This window comes from Geotrypetes seraphini, chromosome 4 (genome assembly GCF_902459505.1).
Source record: "Geotrypetes seraphini chromosome 4, aGeoSer1.1, whole genome shotgun sequence".
NCBI lineage: Eukaryota > Metazoa > Chordata > Amphibia > Gymnophiona > Dermophiidae > Geotrypetes > Geotrypetes seraphini.
This window is the reverse complement of record NC_047087.1, coordinates 194555706-194567350: the sequence shown is the minus strand read 5'-3', so window position 1 is coordinate 194567350 and position 11645 is coordinate 194555706. Positions and strand designations below refer to the sequence as shown.

General features: G+C 45.1%; 1 protein-coding gene across 3 annotated transcripts in view; it reads left to right on the top strand.

The window, feature by feature from the left end:
* The first annotated feature begins 1127 nt into the window (after positions 1-1127).
* KIF7 (kinesin family member 7) overlaps positions 1128-11645 on the top strand; it is a 119010-nt gene continuing 108492 nt past the window's right edge. For all 3 annotated transcript variants that reach the window (XM_033942837.1, XM_033942836.1, XM_033942839.1), the window contains exons 1-3: positions 1128-1718; positions 9587-9787; positions 10553-10970. In XM_033942837.1, the coding sequence (XP_033798728.1) occupies positions 1403-1718; positions 9587-9787; positions 10553-10970 (935 nt within the window). In that variant the 5' untranslated portion in view covers positions 1128-1402. The remainder of the gene's footprint in view (positions 1719-9586; positions 9788-10552; positions 10971-11645) is intronic.

Below are 11645 nucleotides of genomic sequence, written 5' to 3'. Positions count from 1 at the left end.
GTCTTAGGGAAACCTGTCTTGAGGTTGAGCCATACCATATTATGGTCGCTGGAGGCTAGTGTATCTCCTACTGAGACTTCCGTGACGCTATCTCCGTTGGTGAGAACTAGGTCTAGTATCGCTTGATCCCTGGTGGGCTCCAATACCAATTGCTTGAGACGTGCACCCTTTATGGAGGTTAATATTCTTTTACTGCTACCCGTAGTCGTAGAGAGTGTGGTGAAGTAAACGGCAGTGTGTTAATTTACGAAGGTGCGCTACAGGTTTTACCGCACTCACCGGATTAGCGCGTGCTAGCCAGAAATCTACCGCCTGCTCACAAGGAGGCGGTAGCGGCTAGCGCATGCAGCATTTTAGCACACGCTATTCTGCGCGTTAAGGCCCTAGCGCGCCTTTGTAGAAGGTGCCCTAAGAAAACACAGCACAAGCGCAGAGGGGTTGTCAAACCGAAAAGAAGGGGGTTGTAGATGTGAGCACAATCGGGATGGACAAATTGAGTTTGATGTTTTAAAAATACTGTATGATGTTTAATAACGCATTTTTACAGGCTCATTCTGGGGGTGGATGATGTTAGGGTGGGTTATGACTATTGACTTTATTAGGAAAAAAAAAAAAAGTGGGAATAAGGAGATGTGGGACTTTAATCATCAGAATCTCAGGATGGTGGGGGCAAAAGGCTGAAGATTTGCCTAGGTGGGTGCACCATCTCTCTCTAGACCAGTGGTCTCAAACACGCGGCCCGGGGGCCATATGCGGCCCGCCAGGTACTATTTTGAGGCCCTTGGTATGTTTATCATAATCAGAAAAGTAAAATAAAAGTTTCTTAATCATATGTCTTTTTAACCATAAATCACAATATTATTATTAAGACTTAGCCAAAAGGAAAGATTTATAAACTATAAAGAGTTTTACCTCATACAAAATTGTCATTTCTTTAATAAGACATTAACTATTTTTTTTCTGAGGCCCTCCAAGTACCTACAAATCCAAAATGTGTCCCTGCAAAGGGTTTGAGTTTGAGACCACTACTCTAGACTAATTCTGTTTCTTTTGGAAATAAGCTTTTCCCACTCTGGAGAGAGCAGGGCGCCCTTCCCTTCCCTTCCCCAGTTCTGGTTGGCCGCTGGCCCACCGTTCCCTGCAACCGAAGAAGGGCGGTGAGGAAGCGCGGAATTGCTTCTCTGGCCTTCATCGTCGGTCGTAAAACAGAGACCCGAATCGTAAAAAAGAGAAACGGTACGAGCGTGACCGTGAGGAAGAGGCTCGCAGAACTTTTCTCCGGTAGTTTTGCACAAAACTCAAGTGCCCTTTTTTTCGTCGCAGCCGGGGGGGGGGAGGGGGCCGCCGATGAAGCGGGCGCGCTTTCCCTGACTGCGCGGCTCGCGCCTCTTTCCCTCCGTCGATGGCGCCGAAGCCCCGGGTCGAGGAGAGCCCCGTGCGCGTGGCGGTGCGCGTCCGACCCTTGCTGCCCAAGGAGGTGCTGCACGGCCACCAGTCGTGCCTGCGGGCGGATCCCCGGGGCCGGCGGGTCACGCTGGGCCACAGTCGCCACTTCCACTTCCAGCACGTCCTGGACGTCTCCTGCGACCAGGACTCGGTATACAGGGCGTGCGTGCAGCCCCTGGTCGAGGCTTTCTTTCAGGGCTTCAATGCCACTGTGTTCGCGTACGGGCAGACGGGCTCGGGCAAGACCTACACCATCGGGGAGGCCAGTCTGGGTGAGTGAAGAGCCCCCGGAGTAAAGGGACTTTTCCTGGGGTTTGTGGGCGCCAAACAGTTTTAGGGTTAAAAAAGAGGACGGATTGAGGCATCTGGGCTTTACTTCCATCGAAGCACAATACAGATCACCTCTCTGTGGACAAAACAGAGGAGCTTGCTCTGTCTTGGGTGTGCTCAGTGCCAAATACAGAATCAGTTCCCGAGTCCTATACCCCTGGTACACTCAGAATTAAAGACATTAAGGGGACAATTCTATAAAGCATACCGAAAGGCAGAGCACTAATTCAATAATGGCTTTTGGGCACCCAGACTCTATTTTAGAATACTAGCATAAATTAGCATTTATATGCCAACATTTAGGCATGCCCACTTATACCATGTCTATTATGCTATCAGTTTGTCATGTGAGAGATAACTGTGCCATGCCCACAGGATCTCCTCTTTCATTTCCATTCTAAGATTATACAATAGTGTTTAGTGCTCAGCTAGCCCTTATGCTAGTATTCTATAATCTGAGCACAAAAGGTGCATGCATTTAGGTGCTCACGTTATACATGAGAGGATAAAAGGGCAAGTCTTCAACCTAGGTCCCACATTTACACGTGTTATGTATGTAAACATTTAAAATACTACCTGTTAGGTGGGTATGTTGTAGCAGGGTACCTAAGAGCTAGTCTGCAAATACCCATTGCGCCAGATGCATGACATGGGCTTCCATTTATGCACCTAACTTACAGAATACTGTAAGTTACATTTATCCTTCCCATATTTAGGTGCCAGCACTTAAGCAAACTCTAGGGCTGGTGTATTTGTGGGTGCCTCAATGTTAGGTGTGCCAATACCAGGTTACCCTTGTATTCTATAACAGAACCTAGGCTGCCCAAATCTATAATTGTCCCCTAAAAGGACAATTCTGTAACAGCTTCTACCAGACACCCAGTCTGTAAATGAACATATCTGCCTGCTTTCCTTTGTAGAATACTAGTGTAATAACTTTGAAACATGGCTATAAATTAAAGCTGGTGTCTAAACAATGGAAATACATACATAACTAGTAGTATTCTATAAATCAGTGTGTCACAAATTGTGTGCCTCAGAGGATTCCAGGTGTGCCCCGAAATGCCTGCGAGGTGAGGCGCCAGCGCCAGCTGACTGCTTACAAGACATTAGTCAGCCAGCGCCAGCACCACTCTAATCTAATCTTCCTTTTGTGAGTCGCACAAACCTATACAAGCTCAAGGCGACCACTCCTCCGCCTCGCTGGCATCTCTGCACCTTCTCCTCACCTCTCTTCTGCAGCACCCTCCACCGGCGGTAATAGGAGGCTCAGAGCGGGAGGACATCTGCGCATGTTGTAGTTGGCTATACTCCTGGCAGAATTCTGTATAACTGTGCAATGCAGAATTTGCCAAATTCTGCTTGCTTGGGGAATTCTGCACATCGGCTCTCCATCTGCGGTCTGAATTTCTGCCTGAGACATCTTTGGGCAGCCTGCGCAGGCTCTGCAAGCTTCCCTCTATCACTGCCTGCCCTTGATGATATCACTTCCTCTTTCTTCATAGGTGGGATCATGGTAGAGAGAAGCTTGCAGAGCGGGTGGCAGGTTGCCTACTGGAATATCAATAACGCTGAAGTACACAGGGGGAGCCTTAGGAAGAAGGGTACATGCAAGGCCAGAACCTTCATTGAAGTAATTGCCATTTGGAGAGGAGGGGAAGAAAGGGAAGAGAGTGTGTGAGGGAAGAGATGAGGAGGGGAAAACCTTTCCTGCATGTATGAATTTTAGGGGAGACAGAATGTCAGAGACCCTGGTGGGGGTGGAAAAATAAGAAATTCTGGTTTAAGGCAGGGAAGGGAAGAGAGAGATGCTAGATTGGGGAGAAAAGGGAGAGAGTGAGAAGGTCTGGTTGGGGAGGATAGGGGGAGAGAGAGTGAAATGATGGCTCAGGAAGGAGAGGGTGGAGAAAGGGTATGAGATGCTGGCTCAAGGGGACAGGGGTAAGAGAGATGCTGGCTGGGGGATGGGTGAAAGATGCTTGCTGAGGGAGAGATAGGGTGGAGAGAGGGTAGAAGATGATGGCTCAAGGGTTAGGGATGAGAGAAGCTGGCTGGGGAGGGATAGAGTGATAAATGCTGTTTCAGGGAGGATAAGAGAGAATGAGAGATGCTGACTGGGTGGGAGGGGGACAAGAGTGATGTAGAGAGAGGTTTTTCACTGTACAATGTGTTATTTTCTGCTAGAAGAAAATCACTGCAAGAAAAACTTGAAGGTTCTTTGTTTAATTTTAATGAAAATACTGGATTGTACTGAAATTCCACACTGTGAACAAAAATCGGAACCCAGACCCCTGTTATGGTCAGCAAAATGTCTACAAAACTGGTCAAATATCAATAATTTTTGACATAGAGAAATCTAATTGTATACTGAATAGCACTTCAAAATATTTGTAATCTTAGGGGCAGTAAATGGTTTCCATGGGTAGTCAACAAAAAGCATTCACAGCCAAAAAGATGTGTAGAAACCAAGTTCTCGCACCTGCCCGTGCAGAGCCGCTAGCTGACCACAACAGGTATCTGGGGGTTTTTTGTTCACAATGTAGCCTGGCCTTCAGTTGTATAAATGCCGTCTCCAATTCAGGGATGCAGAGAGAGGTTTTTCACTGTTCAATCTGATACTTTCTGCTAGAAGAAACTCACTAAACAAGAAAATCTTGAAGGCAAGTTGTTTTCTCTAGTATAATTTAATGAAAGTACTAAATTGTATTGAAATTCTGGATAATAATTAGCAAAAATGTTTAAATGTCAAATAAACTTGCAGAATTTTAAATATTTTGCACAGAATTCTGCTAGGAGTAAGAGATGTGCAGTGCTTTTTTTGTTTTCTCCAAATTACTGTATACTAGTGCTGCCCGATTCACAATTCGAATCGATTCACTTTGGGTGAATCGATTTGAATCGATTTAAAAACAAAAAAAATCAGCCTCCCAATTCGGTGACTGACTCTCTCCCCTCGCCCCCCTAAAGCAGGAGCGGCAGCGCTGCCTCTTGCTGGCTGGCCACTGCCACTCCTGTTTTAGAGGTAAGGGGGGCGAGTCAGTCGGGAAGTGCTGGTGTTCGGCTTCCCCCCTGGCCTCCTGCACATTCATTTACCTAATTCCGGCAGCGGAGCAGCCTGCAGAGAGGATCGCCAGTACTTTAGCAATCTTTGCAGGTTGCCATTGGCATCTGGAGCTGTTTCCTCTGCCATGATCCTACCTCTGACTTCAGAGGAGGGGCGGGACCGTGGCAGAGGGAAGACAGCTCTGAAGGCCTATGGCAGCCTGCAAAGACCGCTAGCACTGGCGATCCTCTCTACAGGCTGCTCCGCTGCTAGAATTAGGTAAATGGATATGTGGGAGTTCCGGGAGGGGGGGGGACAGGCATTCAGGGGTGGTGGTACAGGCCTTCAGGTGGGACAATGCAAGCCTTCAGGAGGGGACAGGCCTTCCGGGATGGGAGCTTTGGTATAGAAGTACACGGAGGGAGGGAGGGAAGGGGGAGTTCAAAGAGACGTGCACATGCCGGACTTTGGGGAGAAGAAATAATGGATCTAAAAACAGAAGAGAGGGAGAGAGATGGTGGACAATGGGATTTAGGGAGGGAAGGAACAGAAAGGGAGAGAGGTTGGACACAAGGGATGGTGTGGCGGGAGGGATAGAGATACTGGATAGGAGGGTAGTTGGGAAGAGAAAAGGAGAGATGGTAGACCCTGGGGTGGTGGGGAAGGAGGGAGAGATGCTGGATGAAAGGGTAGTTGAGAAAAAGTGGATCTGGGGATGGTGACGAAAAAAAAGGAAAGATGCCAGACCTCCGGGGGAGGGAAGGGAAATGGAAGGGGAGGACAGAGATGGAAGATGGATGGTTAGCATGGAGAAAGGAGACCCTAGCAAGCAAGTTATCAGAAGACAACCAGAGCCTGGGCCCAACAAGATTTGAATAATGACACTGCACAACAAAGTTTTTGCTTCCTGAACACTGCTGGGTGTTTCTTATAGAATTTTGTGTGCTGATCATGAATATTACATCAAAAATTACCCATCACGTACCATTTCAGAGAAATCTTCAATTTTGTCGTGATTTTTTCTTATATTTGGATGCAAACAATTTTTTCTCCCATAAGTGTCTTATCAACAACGGTTTGTGCCGCCTGGGTATGTCCATGCATAAAATCTAGCCAGGTTGGAAGCTGTTTTATGGAAGATGACATCCTGGGCATGTCTGGGCAGGTCTGAACGAGCTTGCGCTGTCTCACCATGCTATAATGGTGGCTTCCATACACCGATCCTGCTCATTTGGTTAATATAGATAGTCCGTGTGTGTATATAGTATCAGTATAGTAAAGTATAGTAGTATAGTAGCTGTAGCAATATAACAGTAAGTAAGCTTGATGCTATAGACGTTTTGGTGTCGGGCAATATGTCTCGTCGGTGTCGTAACAGCCGCGACACATTCTGCTATATCTGTGGGGAATATACACTTACGCCTCAGAGACGTTCGATGACTGCCCTTGTAAAGAAAGCCTATCATCTGTATTTTGGCTGCAAAATAGGTGATCAAGACAAGCAATGGGCGCCTCACATTTGCTGTGCGACATGTGCTGTTAGTCTGAGAGCCTGGCTCAGAGGTACTCGAAAGACGATGCCATTTGCTGTTCCGATGATATGGCGAGAACAGAAAGACCATGTGACGGACTGTTATTTCTGTTTGACTAATGTGTCTGGTTTCTCTGCCAAAAACAAGAAGTCAATTGAATATCCTAATCTGCCTTCAGCAATGAGACCCATGCCACATGATGACAGTCTTCCAGTTCCGAAACCACCAGAGGATTGGACCTTAGACGAACCAGATGAAGAAACTGCAGTGCAGGGTTCTAACAGTGACATTGACCCGGATTTTGAACCATCCTCATCAGGCGATCCACATCTGATAACACAGTCCGAATTGAACGATTTGGTCAGAGATTTGGGTCTGTCAAAAGCAAAAGCTGAGCTGCTAGGTTCGAGACTGCAGGAATGGTGTTTGCTATCACCAGGTACGAAAATTTCTGTGTTTCGAGACCGGCATCATGATATAACCAAATTTTTTGCACAAGTCGACAGTCTCTGTTTCTGTTGTGACATTGAAGGATTGTTCTCGGTCTTTGGTTGTGATCACAACCCGGAAGAGTGGCGTCTTTTCATTGATTCGTCAATGTTAAGCCTGAAAGCTGTTCTGTTGCACAATGGCAACGTTTATCCTTCAGTACCTGTTGGCTATGCAGCACATATGAAAGAAACATATGAGAATATGGAAATGTTACTAAAGTATGTCCAGTATACCAGGTATAACTGGAATATCTGTGGAGACCTCAAAGTCGTTGCTCTGTTACTAGGACTGCAGCTTGGCTATACAAAGTACTGCTGTTTCATCTGCGAATGGGACAGCCGAGACAGAGAGTCGCACTATTCTAGAAAGAACTGGCCACTCCGTAAAAAGTTAGTTCCAGGACAGAAAAATGTAGCACATGAATCGCTTGTTGACCCGACAAAGATATTTTTGCCTCCTCTTCACATTAAACTGGGACTCATGAAGAATTTTGTGAAAGCAATGAACAAGGAAGGGGAAGGTTTTCGTTATTTAAGACAGATGTTCCCAAGAATAACTGATGCCAAGATCAAAGAGGGTATTTTTGTTGGCCCCCAGATCAGACATGTTATGAGTGACAAGCGATTTGAAGATCTGTTAGTTGGGCCGGAAAAAATTGGCTGGAAAGCCTTGAAAGACGTTGTTGACAATTTTCTGGGCAATTACAGAGCACCAAACTACATTCAGCTGGTAGACAAACTTCTCAAAGCATACAAGAGAATGAAGTGCAATATGTCACTCAAGATTCATTTCCTCCATTCACACTTGGACTTCTTCCCCACAAATCTCGGTGCTGTGAGTGACGAGCACGGTGAAAGGTTTCATCAAGACATAGCTACGATGGAGAAACGATACCAGGGCAATTGGAATCCGTCAATGCTTGCCGACTATTGTTGGATGCTACAACGTGATGCACCAGACACTGAATATAAAAGAAACTCGGGAGCAAAACACTTTTAATTCTGTTTCATTTAGTCGCTTGTGCGAAACGTAAACTTGACTATATATTTTATTGTCAGTAAACATAAAAATGTCTATTTCTCATAGTTCTTACGTGATGCAGTAAAACCAAAACCATATTTGAGCATACCAAGTTGGTACCTGTCATAATCACCAAAAACTTTTCAGGAATCAAGACTTAACCAAAAAATTGTTGTGCAGTGTGACCAGATAACAAAAGGTAGAAAAAATAATTTTATTTTCTATTTTGTGATTACAATATGTCAGATTTGAAACGTGTACCCTGCTAGAGGTGGTGTTAGACTTCAAACATGAGCTAGGATTTAACAGAGAGGGGAAAAGTCTTTTTTGTTTGTTTATTTTGTTTACACCACAGTGCCAGTGTGGGCAGGAGAGGGCAAAGGGAGTGAAGAGGCTATAAAATAAACCCACCAGAATGTTTGAAAAAAACCACCCAATTGGGCAGGAAAATCTAATCGGAAAATCGATTCAATAGGCTGAATCGAATCAAAATTTTTTTTCCTGAATCGGTCAGCACTACTGCATACAGCTGTAAGGTAATCAGAAGGCAGCTGGGCTTGGTGATCCTCTGGTCTTTCAACTTAAACTTGCATAATTACTAGCTGGAAATACCAGTATAAATCCTTTTTTTTTTCAGTTAGCAATTGCTGGCTTTTATAAAGCTGCTTTAGAGGTTTCTACCTCAGGCCAGCGAAGTAAATGTTCTGACACCCATAGAATTCCTGTGAACATAGGAGCATTCGCCACCCCGCCGTAGAGACTTCTTCCGCGGCTTTGTAAAAGGATCCCAATGTATGTTAATTTTACCTCCATGTCCCTTTCTTGGATAATAGTTGTAAACATTCCCACACAACATCCATTATATTCTGCATTCAGTATTCAGGCAAGCTGAAAACAGGCTGGGCAGCATCACTTAAGACTGTTAAACATTGGCCTAAGTGGATAATTGCTCAAGTTGGCTATTTTTGATTTTAACAGAGTAAATGACAGTAGTTAATGACCTGCACGATCCATCCAGTCTGCCCCAAAAGACAGCCAGAGCCGCATCTGTCACTCAGTGCAGATTACACTCCTCCTTGGTTAAACATTGACATTACAAGGCGGTCGTCATCCATATATGGTACAGCGACGTTTTAGAGCAGGACAAAAGTGCTCCAACAAAGCCGCGCCAATAATTACATGCAGGGACGAATGCACGCCGCCGCCTGAAGCTGCTCTGACCATCCCATTAGCGTTGTGAGGGTGTGGGGGGGGGGAGGGGTACCCCCAATACACTGATATTTACTTGCGCTCATGGTGTGGGGGGTTCCCCACACATACACACCACCCCTCAGAGCGGAAGAGCCGGTGTTCGGGAAGAGAGTGGGACTTTTCGGTGTATTGGGGCGAGTTCCCCCTCACAGCCCCCCTCAATATGAGCACGAGTACCCCTCTCAACTTGAATGCGAATATTTGTCAGTGTAGTGCCCCCCTCACAACGCTAACAGGAATGATCAACGGCTTCAGGCGGCGGTGCACATTTGTCCCTGCGCGGCTTTATTGGCGTGCCAATGTCTGGCGCGCTTTTGATGGGTCACCACATATAGGTAGTTACGTATGATGCAGTCTTGGAACATACGACTACTTAAATTCCATTTCCAGTAATGTGTTGATTTCCATCTTGCTTCATGAGTGTAGAAGCTGTGTTCTGTGTTTTAACTGTGTCTTCCTCTGGGCCCATCAGCATCCATCAATGAGGATGAGCAGGGCATTATCCCCCGTGCCATGGCGGAAATGTTCAGACTTATTGATGAAAATGACCTGATTGATTATACTGTGAAAGTCTCCTACTTGGAAGTATACAAAGAAGAATTCAGAGACCTTCTGGAAGTAGAGACAGCTAGCAAAGACATTCAGATTCGTGAGGTTGAGAAAGGCAATATTGGTAAGAATTATTTTGCTTAATTTAGATTAGCTTTTTCACCTCCAGGGACCTCTTTATTTCCATCTGTCTGACAGAAGAACAGATTTGGTACATATACTGTAAATGCCAACCCAGTTTCACAAATGTATATACAGAATTGGCAGCAATTAATAAGAGATGCCTCCAAAGTTTTTTTTTCACATCAGAAACAGAAATAAAGCATGGGATGTTATAGGCAATTTCCATCTTAATCAACCTCTTTAAAGGCCTAGCCAAAACAAGCATTTTTTTCAATTCTATATCATGCCTTAGAGCAGGGTCAATAGTGGATAGGGAAACTGTTGCAAATATATATGTATTCCCAGGCCACACTCTTTGAAATCTGCTCCACAGGTATCAACTTGTATTTATATCCTAAGGTATCAGGTACTTATGCATTTTTCCCTATCTGTCCCGGTGGGCTCACACTCTACCTAATGTACCTGGGCATTGGGGGATTAAGTGACTTGCCCAGGGTCACAAGGAGCAGCATTGGATTTGAACCCACAACCTCAGGGTGCTGAGGCTGTAGCTCTAACCACTGTGCCACACACTCTCTATAAATAATGCTTTTCTGAAAAAGCTATTTATAGTATATGTATAGACATGCTAAAAGTGTAAATACCTTTAAAATTACCTTTATGTTCATGTGTTTAGTAAGAATTATATTCCATTACTTTACCGGGGGGGGGGGGATGCTTATTTTCATCTTTAATTTTTGTTGAAGATGTTTCCTTTTTTTTTCAGTATTGTGTGGAGTGAAGGAGAATGATGTGGAAGGACTGGATGAGGTGCTGAGCCTGCTTGAAATGGGAAACACAGCCAAACACACTGCAGCCACTCAAATCAACATGCAGTCCAGCCGGTCCCATACCATATTCACCATTACCATGGAACAGAGAAGGGGCGCAGGCCGTATCAGTCAGCTGACGCTCAAAGATCAGGTCTCAGTCCTTGGCTCAGGGCAGGTGCTTACCTCGAAGTTTCACTTTGTGGATCTGGCAGGCTCAGAGCGCATCTTGAAGACGGGCAACACAGGAGAGCGGTTGAAAGAGAGCATCCAGATCAATTCGGGCTTACTAGCCTTGGGCAATGTGATTAGTGCCTTGGGTGACCCCCGGAGAAAAAGCAGCCACATTCCGTACAGAGACTCTAAAATTACCAGGTAGGGTTGCTGTTGTGTGCAGCTGACTTTTGTGCAAGAAAATGAATATCCTCCAATTCAAATATAAAATCAAGTTTAAAAAAAAGGTGGAGTCTCTTTGCTTTGGGCTAGGCACCTACTTTTTATAGAATTGAGCTTTCAATTAAAACAAATTAAAGCCTATTCTAAAGTGTTGCATGCACACATTTACACCTGTCTCAGAGCAGATGTCAAATGTTTGTATTGGGATTAGGACCTATTTTATAAAAACACTTAGGCACTCGGGTTACCGTTTTAAAACAGATGCTGTTTTGGACTTCTCACATATTCGTTAAGAGCGATTTTTGCCACCTAATTACACAGAAGATCCTTTTTCCTAATCTTGCTCTCAGCACTGCATGATAGCTATATATGAAGCAGTTGCCTCTTTGTATCACCTGTCACTTTGGCTCAGGTCCCCTCTTATCACCCTCCATATTCATTCTCCCTTTTCTCTTTCAGTCCTTTGTTACTCCTTCAAACCTTGTCTACAGCAGTTCAGTCTTCCTCTCCATATTCCTCACCCCTTCATCTATTTTTTCTTTTATGCCATAAGTCTTCCTCAGTCCCCCTCTTCCCTAATGTTTTTTCAGTTTCCCACATCCCCCAGCTAGCTAGCCAGATCTGTCCCCTTTAAATATAGTCCTTTTAGTGGTT